Source organism: Prunus avium, chromosome 1, assembly GCF_965620075.1.
Source record: "Prunus avium chromosome 1, drPruAviu1.hap1.1, whole genome shotgun sequence".
Lineage (NCBI taxonomy): Eukaryota > Viridiplantae > Streptophyta > Magnoliopsida > Rosales > Rosaceae > Prunus > Prunus avium.
Window position 1 is genome coordinate 50,561,159 of NC_142284.1, and position 15,081 is coordinate 50,576,239.

The 15,081-nt window shown below is 38.3% G+C and overlaps 3 protein-coding genes and 1 pseudogene across 3 annotated transcripts; 3 read left to right on the plus strand and 1 right to left on the minus strand.

The window, feature by feature from the left end:
- The first annotated feature begins 149 nt into the window (after positions 1 to 149).
- LOC110762008 (cytochrome P450 81Q32-like) lies at positions 150 to 3,393 on the plus strand. The gene is made up of 2 exons (XM_021964603.2): positions 150 to 1,127; positions 2,584 to 3,393. Exons 1-2 carry the CDS (start codon positions 210 to 212, stop codon positions 3,199 to 3,201), a joined length of 1,536 nt encoding a protein of 511 aa, XP_021820295.1. The 5' UTR covers positions 150 to 209; the 3' UTR covers positions 3,202 to 3,393.
- A 1,460-nt stretch (positions 3,394 to 4,853) lies between these two features.
- LOC110761901 (cytochrome P450 81Q32 pseudogene) lies at positions 4,854 to 5,741 on the plus strand (annotated as a pseudogene).
- Positions 5,742 to 6,206: 465 nt separating this feature from the next.
- On the plus strand, positions 6,207 to 7,008 carry LOC110762014 (MFP1 attachment factor 1). The gene has a single exon (XM_021964609.2). It carries the CDS (start codon positions 6,322 to 6,324, stop codon positions 6,814 to 6,816), a length of 495 nt encoding a protein of 164 aa, XP_021820301.1. The 5' UTR covers positions 6,207 to 6,321; the 3' UTR covers positions 6,817 to 7,008.
- Positions 7,009 to 10,351: 3,343 nt separating this feature from the next.
- LOC110762003 (uncharacterized) lies at positions 10,352 to 11,015 on the minus strand. Its single transcript, XM_021964598.2, has one exon. It carries the CDS (start codon positions 10,856 to 10,858, stop codon positions 10,553 to 10,555), a length of 306 nt encoding a protein of 101 aa, XP_021820290.1. The 5' UTR covers positions 10,859 to 11,015; the 3' UTR covers positions 10,352 to 10,552.
- Positions 11,016 to 15,081: the final 4,066 nt, after the last annotated feature.

Here is a 15,081-nt window from a genome sequence, read left to right on the forward strand (position 1 = left end):
TTGTGAACTTTTGTTTTTAACCGTTGGATGGCTTGTGTGGCTTTATTTTCTTTCTTTTCGCTCTTCTTCCAACGGTTAAAAACAAAAGTTCGCAACCAATCCGCATCTTAGAGTTCGCATTGGAAAAGGCCCCTATTTACGGATGTCTAATAGAATATGCAAGTTCATTAGCTACACCATTTCACATTGACCAAAAAAGAGCCAAAATAATGGAAGAACCCTTCTGGTACAGTTTAGCTCTTATCATCATCTTCACCTTGCTTCTCAAGCTCTCCATAGCTAAAATTACCCAAAAACACAACAACTTTCCACCGAGCCCACCATCTCTTCCCATCATTGGCCATCTCCATCTTCTAAAACAACCAATCCACCGAACTCTCCAAGCTCTTTCAGGAAAATTTGGTAAACTTCTGCTACTCCGCTGGGGTTCACGCAGAGTCCTCTTGGTTTCTTCACCTTCGCTAGCAGAAGAGCTTTTCACAAAGCACGACATCATCTTCGCCAACCGCCCACGCTTGCTTATCGGAAAACACTTAGCCTACGACTTCACAACTGTCAGTTTAGCTCCCTATGGAGACCTCTGGCGCAACCTCCGCCGCACAATGACCCTTGAGCTCTTCTCCGCTTCTCGCCTTGCCCAGTTTTCGAGTATCAGACAAGGAGAAGTTCGTTTGCTACTGAATGAGATAATGAAGAAAAGTTGTACTGAGAGAAAGACAAAGATCGAGCTCAAGTCAAAATTTACGGAGCTTTCATTTAACGTGATGACGATGATGGTTGTGGGAAAGAGGTTCTACGGTGAAAATGTTTTGGATGTTGAAGAAGCTAAGAATATACAGAAGGTTATTAGGGATGGAATGGACATATCTGGGGCAGCAAATTTGGGTGACTTTTTCCCATTCTTACAGTGGATTGATATAACGGGGATTGAGAAGAAGATGGTGAGATTGATGGCAAAGATGGACAGATTTTTGCAGGGCTTGGTTGAAGAGCGTCGTGAAATTTTGTCCACGAAGTGTGGATCGAATGGAAAAGAGGTCAAGAAGTTGATGATTGATAACTTATTGGCGTTGCAAGAAACAGAGCCCCAATTCTACACTGACGATATAATCAAGGGAATCATTCTGGTAAGTAATCCAAATTTTTAAATCTTGCAATTTTTGTATATATTTATTTATCAGAACTTGCACTTGTTTAATTAGTTAAACTAATTTGGTTTTGGTTATCGGGGCATTAAGCTTATTATAAGATTAGGCTTTTCTTTTGTCTTTCTTCAAGTTTCAACCAATTTATTCATATTATAACATGTGTATATTTATTAATATTGTTTCCTAAAGTATAAAATGTCATACACCTATATTATCATTATGACACTTGAACTATTATCACTACATTCTAGCAGCATACAATAGTTATTCAGGTACGTAATTTTGAGAAATTATGAGATTGATATTTGTTTTTCCCATTAATTAGTCAAAGGAAACGGCTAGTTTTTATTATTATTTATTATACAAGCAACAATTTCTTGAATGAAAGGGCAATACAAGATAACATAAAGGGCTCTTGCAATGCAAATAATAGAAAGATACAAGCAATAAACACAATTATAGCAAGACGTGGCGGACCTACAGAGGCGCAAGGAGGTGCACCTGCACCTCCCTTCGTCAGAAAACAACCATGGAGGTGCTAGATTTGCCCCTCTGCGCTAGCGCCCAAGGTTTTAAAGCGTTATGTAAAGGGTCTGGAAATCGCCTCAAGGAGCCAATCGTTTGGCAAGTTACACATACTAGCATGGTTCAAGGGGATGCGAGGTGCACGATGTGTTGCAGAGGTGTCTCTAATGGAGGCTGAGGCGATGATTCAAGAAGGAAGAAGATAACTCTATACCCTAATTTTCTTTGTCACAAACGACGACGTTCTTTAGTTTTGTTTAATGAAACGCACGTTTCATTGAAGAAGTTTTTTAAAAGTCAAACTCTACCGTTTTGGTGAAATAAAATTCCTTTTCCTGCCCAAACTCTGACAAAATTAATAAATAAACAATAAATGAATAAAAACCTTACTTACAGCCCAACTAGTTAAAACTAAAATGTTGAGTCTTGACCAATCTGTTAAAACCAAATCGCTATCACTGCAGCATATATGTATGTATAATTCTACAAACCTCCCCTGGCTTATTCTTATTTCTTTAGCAAGTCAGCCTAGATAAAAATAGTTTTAAGATTGATTATTTTGCTTCAATTACTTGATTATAGCTATTATAATATATATATCATTATAATAATCATTTTAATATGTATTTTTTTATTAAAAAATTCCGTCCTATCAAAATGTTATTGCCCCTCTCTTGAAAAATTTATAGATCCGCGATGAGCACAATTATTAATTATAGATATGATTTGGAGTTGGTAGATGCCCGACACTCTTACTTATTTAATAAGGTAAGTCCGTATGCAAAGTTTCTGCACATAAAAGTTAAAATAGTAGGAAGAGAGAAAGAGATATAATACATTAACAAATGGTATAGCTGCAGGATGAAGCAACTTACAAAATGTCAACTAATTAACAAGTTAATAATTGTAGGTGATGCTGGTAGCTGGAACTGACACTTCATCAACAGCCCTAGATTGGGCAATGGCGCTGTTGCTAAACCATCCAGAGACGATGGAGAAAGTAAGAGCTGAGATAGAAACCAAGATTGGACAAGAGCGTCTGTTGGAAGAACAAGACTTGCCAAAGCTCACTTACTTACAGAATGTGATCAATGAGACACTTCGCTTGTACCCACCAAGTCCACTTCTATTCCCTCATGAAGCCTCTGAGGATTGTGTGGTAGGGGGATTTGATGTGCCACGTCATACAATGTTATTCATTAATGCGTGGGCCATCCATAGGGACCCTGAGGTGTGGGAGGACCCCACAAGATTTGAGCCAGAGAGGTTTGAAGGATGGAGTGGCGACGGCTCTGAAGGGTATAAGCTAATCGCGTTTGGGGCTGGAAGGCGTGGATGTCCAGGGGCTGCCCTAGCAAACAGGTTGATTGGGTTGGCACTTGGAACTTGGATTCAGTCATTTGAGTGGGAGAGGATTAGTGAAGATAATGTGGATATGAGTGAAGGTTTGGGCCTTTCCATGCCAAGGGCTCAGCCCTTGGAGGCTATGTGCAAACCACGCCCAATCATGTTTAGTACGTTGAAGTAGGTTCAATCAATACCTAATAACTCTATTTCAAAGTTCCATTTAACTTTTTTAATTTGAATATGCATTTCATACTGCATATAGGAATAACACCTTGTATGTGGAACTTTAGTAAATGTGTTGGCGCTAAATCTGAACAGATAGAGATGAGTGCAATTTACAATCGAGGTGGACGATCGAGAGATCGATTGAATATTGGATGCCTATTCTTCCTGTCCTTGGATGCCGATCCTGAATAGAAAAAAGTCGAGACTCGTAAGGTCTATGGAACCGGTGTGGAACCAGCCTAAGACCCTTCGATGCTGAAGTAAGTTTGTTGTTTTAAGAGCTCTTGCTGTTGACCATATAGAAGTATAAAAGTCAAGTTGAAAAGTCTTACCCCTGTATTGTAGTGGAAGGGCCTATTTATAGAGGGCATTTAGTATGCTCTTAGTGCTCATTTTCGATGTGGGACTCGTGGGAGGGCCTTCTGAGGTCGACACGCGTCTTTAGATATTTTGGGCGGGCACTTCGAGGTTGATTCTCTACAATCGGTAGTGGATGCCGATTGTAGACGAGTTGGGCTCGTAGTGGCTGTTCGCAGCCTTGAGATAATGCCATCGGTGGCCGATGCCGATTGTCCGAGGCCTTGGGTGCTTGGGCGAATTTATAAGATCCACGTGTCGTCGTACGAGTGCAGGGTCAGATATGGTACAAACAAAATGTATTGCTTCCAATCATAATTGAAAATGCCAAGTATTCCGATTTGTTAAAAATTGAGTTCATTTTTGTTCACTATCTTCTTCACTCAAGGTGGTGATTGTTTTGTCTAATAAAAACATCTACTTTTGGAGTTTGTTAGCGCGCCACTTGATAGTAGAGAAAAATTAAATATGAAAAAATAACTTTGAAGTTCTTGAAAATCAAAATAGGAAGTACGGGTCTAGCAGAGCTAATAAAAACAGTTGAAGACTGAAAAGCCTGAAAGATGAAAGTAAACTCCATTGATAGCCATCTCCATTAGATGAAATGAAAGTAACCTCCCATCCCATCCCACTAATATGAGAGCTTCTATAATGAGGGGCTATATTAAGAGGTTATAATAAAGGGATTCAATTTAATAGTTCAATAATAACTCTACACTGAATCATACAACTATTAAGGAAGAAAGTTGTAAATACAATCGAACAATTGGGTCATACAAATGGTTTCCATTAGGCAAATGCGTGGTAACTCAAAAGATTGGGCTCGTTTCCCAAAAAAATAAAAAACAATTGGGCCAATTAGGGCGATATAATTTAGTGCAAGTTGACATAATACATAAATTGTTTTATTCTATTTGAGTACTTAGCTCATCCTATTGTTAAATGCTTTTGTCCTTTTCCATATTTTTCCAATTGCCAAGTTCTTATATATAAATTTGTCGTGTGCAAGTTCATAGCTACATGATCTCATATTGACAAAAAGAGAGTCAAAAGAATGGAAGAACCCTTTTGGTACGGTTTAGCTCTCATCATCTTCACATGATCGGCTATCTCCATCTTCTAAAACAACCAATCCACCGAACCCTCCAAGATTTTCTCAAAACTTGGGCAAAATTCTACTTCTTCTTTGTGGTTCACGCAAAGTCCTGTTGGTCTCTTCGGCTTTAGAGGCAGAATAGTGTTTGACGAAGCATGACATCATCTTCGCCAATCGGCCATGGTCTCTTGCCGGAAAACACTCTCAACAGTTGTCAAGTAATGCCTCTTGCATGAATTAATTTCATATAATGTGTACAAATTGCCAAGTAATTGTAGGTGTTGCTAGTTGCTAGGGCTGACACAACATCAACAAACCTAGAATGGGCAATGGCTTTGTTGCTAAACCATCCAGAGGCAATGGAGAAAGCAAGAGCAAAAATAGAGACCAAGGTTGGAGAAAAGCTTGTGTTGGAAGAGCAAGACTTGCCAAAGCTGAGTTACTTCAAAATGTGATCAATGAGGCACTTCGCTAGTACCCGCCTGTTCCATTTCTAGTGCCTCATGAAGCCTCTGAGGATTGTGTTGTGGTAGGGGGATTTGATGTGCCACGTTATGCAATGTTAGTGGTCAATGCGTGGGCCATCCAGAGGGACCCAGAGGTGTGGGAGGACCCCACAGAGTTTAAGCCAGAGAGGTATGAGAGATGGGTTGAACTCGATGAGGGCTCGGAAGGATATAAGCTAATTGCATTTTGGGCTGGAAGGCGAGGATGTCCTGGGGCTGGGCTAGCGAACCGGTTAGTTGGATTGGCACTTGGAAGGTTAATTCAGTCATTTGAGTGGGAGAGGATTGGTGAAGAGAATTTGGACATGGGTGAATGCTTGGGCTTTACCATGCGAAGGGTCAAGCCCTTGGAGGCTATTTTCAAACCACGACCCATCATGATAGCATCAATGTAACAGAGGATTTGAATTATTTGAGTACCACATTAAACCCCTTTTTTTCCGTTATATTTTATAAAGCGATATTCTAATTTACTCTAATGTATAGGGTGGTGGATCGAATTCAGGTGCAAAAAGGGTAGGCCGACACATTGCCTTGATCAACTGGCCTAATGCAGGTTTGCAACTGGCCTAATAATTTATTTAGAGTTGTTTAAGGTTTAAAATGCCTCAATCAAAGAAGGTTTAATTTTTGGGACAATACCCACTACTATCTCTATAGTGATAACAATCAAATTTAAGGGTGTGAAGCTATCAATGGAAGCTTTGGCCCAAAAATAAAAAGATTATCAATAGAAGCTATGACTGTGGAAATAAAGTGGCCCAATTTGAATTGAATGGGCCGAATCTAAAAGCAAGAGCCTAACCTAACGAACCAGCAACCCTTCTAATTAATTACAGAGGCCTAAAGGAGGGAAAATAATTAATTAAAATAAATAAAGATGAAAAAGGTAAACCGTCAAACATTTCATTTCATCATCAGCGCTCACTTCTAAGGTAACCCATCCTTTTAACTTTATTTTTTACCTATAAATTGCCCACTCTCACCATGGATTTTTCTCTCACATTTGAATTCCACCAACAAATTTATATAATTTCTTTTCATTTTTCATATAATTTATCTTTTTTAAATTAGGAAGTGCGTCTTTCCACCTCCACCACAGTCCTCATCAACAAAAATGTCGGACTCAGAGAGCACGGTCGCACCAAACCAGAGCTCAGCCATGGATGCCGAACCCCAAAACCAGCAGCCAGAAGACGCACCAGCTCATAAGCCACAGAAGCCCAGCCACGCCACCTCCTTCAGCATATGGCCGCCGACTCAGCGCACCCGCGACGCCGTGGTGAATCGCCTCATCGAGACTCTCTCCACGCCCTCCCCTCTCTCCAAGCGCTACGGCACCTTGTCCGCTGACGAGGCCTCCGCCGCCGCCCGTCTCATCGAGGATGACGCCTTCGCCGCCGCCGGTGGCTCCGCGGCGTCCGAGGAGGATGGGATTCAGATCCTGCAGGTCTACTCCAAGGAGATCAGCAAGCGTATGCTCGACACCGTCAAGTCCAGGACAGCCTCTGCTTCCGCTGCTCAAAACGGTGCGTCGGAGTCCGAGACCGCGAGCTCTGTTGAGGACCCCACCGCTGCTCCCCTCAGTGAGGATATCAAGACCGAACCCTAGTGATCTCCTTGTGTGTTTTAGGGCATTTTTAGCTTCAAATTTAGGGCTTCCATTTCGAGATCTATTTCGTATTAGTTATGGATTTCTTGTGATGCCCATATACTATTATGACTTGCTAAATATTTATATGCTTAGGTATTATCGCAATGCGCTTCTGTTTTCTGTGGTTTATATCATGTGGGTTTCTGTTGAGTATTGATCTACTGGTTTTTGATCTGCTTTGTTCGGAGATGTTTGTGCTGAAAATGTTTATAATGAAGTGGATGCATTTTGAATTTGGAAAACATTAAAATCTTTCCTTTTGCATACTCTTCATGTTTTATTGATTTTTTTTTCTTTCTTCTAGCTGGTTTGTGTTTCATTTCAGCTTCAATACTAGCTGAATTCCAATGTCAATTGAATATTCGCTTAAATTTCTTGTGCATAATGTTGCTTCTTGGAGCTTGACATTGCCCTTTAAATAGTGAGGGGTGTTTCCTGCAGCTGGTTTTTCATCACACCATGTCCCTTTGGCCTGGTACCTTGTGTGCTCCTACAATGTGAAGGATTTAATATTTCCCAAAGTTCCTTTTTCTTGTCAAATTTAAGCTTTCGGTGAAAGTGAGATTGGCTGATGTTGCTCAGAGCTCTGTTGTAGTTCAAGCATGTTAAAACCTAAAGGTAGTCTGCTTTCCATCTATGATGATATGCATATCTACTTTTTCTTGTTTTCACCTTATGTTGCATCAGTAGTGGATAATCATGAAAATAAAGGTGACTTACTTTTGGTGTAAGCATTATATAGTTCTTGGTATTCTACAGCATAAATTCTACTCCTTGAGGTAGACTATGATGCGATTTAGAGTATTTTTGTTGTAGAATGGTTGAGTGTAGGGAAGATTAGTGTCTGCTGCTCCACAACTATGCACAAGTTCTATTCACTCGCACCTTGGACAAATTCGTCGGTTTTAGGTTGATGTTTATAGCAGATGTCTCCTTTGTCATTAAGCAGTTTTTACCTCTCTTTCTCTCTGTAGCTGTTGTGGCACTAGCGAGTTTGAAGTCCATGGTTTTTGGTGATATGAACATAATCAGAATCTTGCTTTTGGATTGTTGTTAGATTATTATGAAGAAGTGATGAAATATAAATGATTTCTTAGTGTATGTTATCTTTGGACCGAGCTCCAGTTTGTCCAGCAAACTATTATCATGCTTAGTTTTCTCTTTTAGCTGGAAGTAGTTGTGCGTTTTATGCTAGTTTTCATTTTTCTTGGTAGTACAGTGGTTGTGGTTGTGCATGCTATCATTCTGCGTTTTTGGCGTTTTTGGCATGTGGGGAGATTAAGACGCTCCTAATGATGTGTTTAGTGGTTGTCCCCTCCCTAATTCATCAATCTCTGTTGTCTGCTTCACCAGGTAGAAACAAATACATTCTCTGTAGACGAATTATAGAAACAGAAACATTGGTTTTTTACTTTTGGGGGCCCTTAAACTGGGCCTGCCCTTGGAATTTATTGAAGAGCAGCTGGTGACTTGGAATCGTTTGCCTTTATCACGTGCTTTAGGGCTATAGATTGTGGGGGCCCCCTCATGTTTTGGGTTCAGGTCAGGAAGTTAAGGCTATGTTTGGTAGGTCTTACTGAAGTGGACTGGTTTAAATAGCACTTGAAGCCCATTTTTGGTAAGAGAGGGGACTAACTTAGTGAGCTTGAAACGTGGTTAGCAAAATAGTGCCGTCGCTAAACTGAACAAGCGAGTCCGACACACACTGGCCTAGCTTCTCTTCCCTGACGCCATTTATCACTTTTTCTCTTCCTGCAACTTCTCTACCTCAACAAAGTTGAGGTTGAAAAACTGAAGCTCCAAGATATGTATTTTCTTTATTGAAAAAACTAAAGCTCCAAGATCTGATTGGACCCAACACTAAAAGAAAATAACGTATTTTTGGAATTTATTCCGACCCAACTCTGGAAACCCATCTCATCCGACCCATGGTCGTCCACTGCACTGCCCCCAACCCCAACAACATCAATGGCTCCCTCTCAATTTTCTACCCCTCTCTGCAAATTCAAAAACCCAAATTTTCTTTTTCATATGTAGAAGAAAGGTCCCATGGATGTTAAATCATTCTCCAGAAACCTCTCTTTGAATGTTTATTAAAAAAAAAACCCCCAGATATGAATTTAGTTGTTGAAGAAAGACGGGAAAGAGAGAAAAATAGAGAGAGGAGGGGGGGCGCTTGGTGGGGAGAGAGAAGACGGAATGGTGGGTGGGGTTTGAGATATTTGTTTTGGTTTATAAATATTATTTTTAAAAATATTAAAAATCAGCTTCCTTAAAAAATATAAGAATTTTATTTGATTTCTTTTTATTATTGTTTTAAATCTTCGAATTGGGTTTCTTTGCAGTATTTATTTATTTTTTAAGTTAAAATTCCTAATTAAATTTAAATATTACAAGAATTAATTTTTAGTCCGACATAGCACTAAACATAAGTCTTCATTATTTTTACAATTCAGCTTCTTAGTCCGACGCAACACTAAACGTAAATCAGTAATTAATCTAGCTTAGGCCAATCCTAGCTAATCCAAGACAACCCCAGAATTTAGTCCAATTCATGACAGTTCGCAATACCAAACGACCCCTAATTGACTAATTTAGTTTCTTCTAGTTGTTGCTAGTATGTATGCTTTGAGTATCTGTTTTAAAGAATTTATGAAGGATTCATATGTGTGCTTAAACTATACTGTATCTATCTTGTTATAATTTGTAATAATTATCTCTGATATATATATATACTTTATTTTTTTGGGTGCATGAAAATGTGGGGAAAATATTTGTTTTCATTATAATCTCAAGAAATAAGAAAAAACAAATCTTAATAAGGAGACAGAGTTGTTCATCGAATTAGAAATTAAATGAAACTAAAAAACATTATTGATTTATTTCATTAAAATTAAATTAAATGAACTTAATTATTGATGAAAAATCATTCCATCAAATATAGTTCGTTATTAATAACACCTGTCACGTCTCTATTCCCCGCTGGATCCGCAACAGTTCAAATATTTTTTGGGTTGGGCCTTCCTTTAGTTTTTTGGGTGGGGTGGACCCTTGTGGATAAGATCTTGCTAAGCGGCCCGGTACGCTGGCTGGTGTAAAAAATGAAATTGAAAATGAGCGTCAAACTTGGAACGCTTGTCGTTTATCTCGCTCGTAGGCAGCCGCAGGACCGTGTGGGGTGGTTGGCGGTGTTACATTGATATATTTTCCACCGTGTCTTTGATTCTTTCAGCAATTTTTGGGAGAGATAGGATTTGTTGGTGGCTTCTTGAAAATTCAACTTTGGTGACTTTAAAAATTTGTTCTCAAAAAATAAAATATAAATTGTATGACTTTGATTAATAATATATAAAATGAACCCGGGGTCTATGCCAAATTTTTATTGAAGTTGCTTTTTTAAAAATTAAGCGCTGCCAAACGCCACCTTAGTGTCTTTTGAGGCTAATTGAATTTTTTTCTATTCGCACCAATTAAAAACCAAGAACATTAGCAATTGGGAAATATTAATTTTTATTCTTTAGCATCAACCAACTAAGCCTGAAAAATTACATGTACGTATGAAAATCCTTAGGCGGATCAAAAACAATATCCAATGTGTCACATCTTTGTGCATCATGAACATGGAAAATAATTGAACAAGAACAAAAGAATGAGAGAGAGAGAGAGAGAGAGAGAGAGAGAGGCTGCAATTAGGCTAATGGCCAGGGCCTTTTTTGCTAGGTCCAGAGGCCAATCTAAACGCCAAGCTCCTCACCGAAGGACGACGAGCAGTGCTCGAGTTGTAGTTAGAAGAAACAGCAAAGCTAGCCATGCCTACCTCCTCAGCCCCATCAACTCCTTTGCATCCCCCATCACTGCCGCTGTCGCTTGTTGCTGATCGAAGGGCTCTGCAATCAACTTGACCAAACTCTGTTGACACAATCAGCAGCACCATCAAACCCATCACAAGCCACACGCAACAGGTTGATGCTGTTGAGCTCTTCTTCATTCTCATTGCCATCTTTACTTCACAGCTAGCACACAAATCTTTCTCTTGAGAGTTTTCTGATTGGTTTTTTTTTTTTCTGTGTTTGGAAAACAAGGCCAACCCACTTGTATAAATAGCAAAGATTTGAGCTGCTGATGACGGTGTGGCTTAGCTATTAATGTAGTGGGGTCAATCACAAGATGTTTGACTCTCCCTTTTTTATATATATTTTATTTGATTTCCGTTATAGTTTACTTGTACAATGAAGTGGGGAGCAAGGTGAGACGACTGGGGGAAGGACGAAGGAGGGAGGTGTGCTTTTACTTTGAAATTGTTTCGTGCTGTTGGAATTTGACTTTAATTACCAAACCCAAATACGTCTCAAGTCACCAAGAGAGGATGGAGAGAAAAGGCAAGAAAAAAGTTTTTTCTGTCTGCAAAATCTGAACTGCTGTCATGAGCATCACCTTTTTGCATGGAAACACACCGTGTGTGATCCAAAACGCGTGCGTCTTGTTCCATCTGTAACGCGGCACTCTCTTTATTCTATATATATATATATTTTTTCTTTCATGGAGGAAAAGAAGAAATGAGTGACAGCCAATTTTTAGAGGGACAATTAAAGGCAAGTGTTTTTGTAGACATGGCAAACAAAAAAACAGATTTGGTTTGTTGAACCGTCTCTCTCTCTCAAGTACAGGACGGTGGAGGTGAGAAGAGGGACCATAGATTTTCAAGATAAGGGGAGGTGCTTAAATTAGTCCAAAGGGATATAGCCAATTTCAACTTTTCGAAGGCTGTTCAAAGGGAGGGAGGAGGCATTAGGGATGTGCAAGAATTTCAACGATCCTTTTTTTCTTCTTTTCAAGATCACATGGTCTTTTGAGTGTGTGGAAGACCACATGGGCATTTTCTTGATTTGCTTTGCTCCTATTTTACAGGTGAGTAAGAATGAGGAGTTGGTATGAAACCGTGACCCCATTTTTTCTAGCTTTCGGCATGCATATATAGCAAGCAAGTTGGACATTTTGATTTCCCAACCGATGCCACTAGACATGTGCTTAGGTGTCACTAGACATGTTTGGTGGCGATCTAGTATCAAAATTTGGTAATATAACCATGACAAATTTAGCAATATCCTACTCGTGACTTGTGAGTCATGAGATTTGATTATGGTGGACTTTTAAGTTATAAAATATAGGGAAATAGTCACTTTGGTCCCTGCAATTTTTATTTTGTCAATTTAACCCCTGTAGTTTGATTCTATCACAACACATCCAAATTTTCATCCAATTCCATACAAAATACCTCCATACGTAAGAGACACGTGTTTATACCGTCAATAAATTGGATGGAAATTTGGACATATACTTAAATTGCAATAAAATCAAACTACACAGGTCAAATTGCCAAAATTAAAACTACATGGACTAAAGTAGAAATTTCGTCAAACTACAACATATTTTGCCTAAAATATATTTTTGCTTGCAAGTGAGTGTGAATGGATTGTGTTGTGTATCATATGTCTCATAAAACAATGACTTTGTAGAGGTCTCATAGGAATAAATATACGTATATATAGATTACAAATGATAGATAGTATTAAAATGATCAACATGTTAAATATGAGGCTCGTGAACTTTGATCCTCAATTAATGGTCCAGACTCCAAACATCCAATATATGATATATGTCAAGCAAGGACGGCGACCGCAATTGAGGACCATCATCCGGCAACAGCCGCCAACAATGGCATTTGCTTGCGAAGTTTGACATCGATTATTTCATGGTGTGTGCTGCTGCTGCTGCTGCTGCCGCCGCCGCCTCCTATATATCATATATTCACGGGTTCAGATACAATACACTTATCAACTGAGATTTTCCGCCAAAGCATCTGAATTAAAACAAAATTTATGAAATCTTACTCTTATAGATTTCTTTCTGACAGATATATATATTCCTTATTGGTTTTATATTGTGAACCAAGAATGTTTACATGCTATATAAAATATAGGGAGAAAACCAAACATATGATTATGAAACCTTAATTAGTTTAGTCTTAGGACAAAAATTGGTGAGATTCTTTATTAAGTACTACAAGCAATAATATGATAACCACTGATTAGTTGGGTAATTATTAATTTCGCATTCAGTTTAGGTTATATATATATAGTTTTTTTCCACTCTGCAAGTCTGTGACCAAAACTAATTATAAGAGACTTGCACCAACCCAAAAAGAAAAAGAAAAGAACTTGGGAAGTAATCAACTCAATGGCTTTCATTTGGTTCTACAAACCTTCAAAACTTAAATTTGGGTTTGTTATTAGATTGGGTTGGAGGGAGAGAATGATATTATACAATAAAAAAATAGATCATGTTCCACAAGAGTCCAAGAGTGTATATCTATTTAATTTTCCAATTCCCATAAAATAGGTTGTGCATGTCCCTTTGTTACATCTCCTATATATACTTGGACAATGTGCTGCAGCTCATTCACAAGCACCAAAAACATCAAACCAAACTAAAAATGAAGAAGCACCATGGCTTCGTCAAGGTCTTTGCAATGAACTCCATCTCTGCAGTCATCTTTCTCCTCCTCATCCTCTCATCTGCTGTGGACGTTGAAGGCTCCAGGCCTCTTGTGCATAAGCTCTCTTCTAATTCGAATTCAATCAGCAAGTTTCAGATTGTTCAGGCATATTCTGGTCCCAGTAGAAGAGGGGTTGGCCATGCTCTTATGCATCTTAATCTTTCTCCTGCTCCGTTCAAGATATCTAAAGCATATTCTGGTCCTGATAAAGGTGGGGATGGCCACTAAATCAGATTCATCACCATGTTCATCTTCTTTCTCCAAGCAGCCCAACATGCCTGTTCTTATAATCCTATCAGTCGTTTTGTGCTTTTCTATATATTATTATTATTTTTCCTATTGTTTTGCTTAGAGACATATATCTCGCAGTTGTTTGTGCAGAAGTGCATTGTTTACTGAAGCGAGATACACACAGATACCATAATTAATTTAGTTTTTTTTTCTTTTCCCAAAGTTAAGAGGTGGTGGGATTTTCTCACACGTTATCAATGTTAAGTTGTCAAGATTCAAATCTAAGACAACTTATTTGCAAGTCAATTTTCTTTTCCACCGAACTAAGCATGTTTCCAATTAATTTAGTTTATATGTATATGCTGTTGGGATGGCAAACATTATGTCATGTAGTGCATGGTCCATGTTCAAATTAAATTAAAGTTTCGCTCTCAAGTTTTGAGGGGGACAGGAGTGGTGGTTGTATCCGGGAAACAAGAAATGTGATGGGCAAAGTAGGTTGTAATTGTTGGAAATTAAGCAAACAAACAAAAACAGAGTTGGAAATACGAAATTCACCACTTCAGTTTATTTTAGTATAAAAATACTCCAAACGTTGATCATATTTTGCAACTTAGCGGGTTATGAAGAGCCTTTTTTTTTTTTTTTTGGATAGGAATTATGAAGAGCCAATGTTTCCTTGGTTTTCTTAATAATTTTCAAATACTAACACACACACGCATATAATATTATATTATACAATAATGTATATTAATTATTGTAATTTTGACAAGTTTACAATTTGAAGGACTTGTCGCAGCTTATAATGGTCAACCACTTACCCAAATTTTAAGCATTTGGGTTGGGTAATGTAGCAAACCCAAATTTGGGCTGGACTTGAAGTAAACGAATAGGACGTGTGCTGTATTTAATGAAATTGAGTTGGGCTTGAAGTTTTACCCGTTGTGTGGTCAGCTATGACCAATGAGGCTGTTCACTATTGTGTCAGTACAGCTGCCGGAAAATAATCATTAATCAAAAATTTATTGAAGATGGTAAAACAATAATATGACCAAACACTTGAACTTAAGTGCTTGGTTTCGTTTAATACAGATATGGGCTTAGCGAAGTTGACTAGAAAAGAAGTAATTCCTACTTCGAATCCCCCTGTATGTAATTTAGATAAAATTAAAATAAAATATCGCTTAATTATTGATATATATATCTATATTTATTGACTTTTTAATTTCGTTGAAACATTTTAGGCCAATTGTGGAAAAGTTTAATTATTTTAGTGATGGAAGATAATCAACTTACATTTACTAATAAATTAAATTTGATAGAGACCAAAATTAAATTTAAGAATAATAATAAGAGAAGGAAACCGGATATTTATCCGGTTGACCTGAGGAAGAAAGTCGGGTGGTGCCAAAAACGTCAATTTCATTTGGCGATTG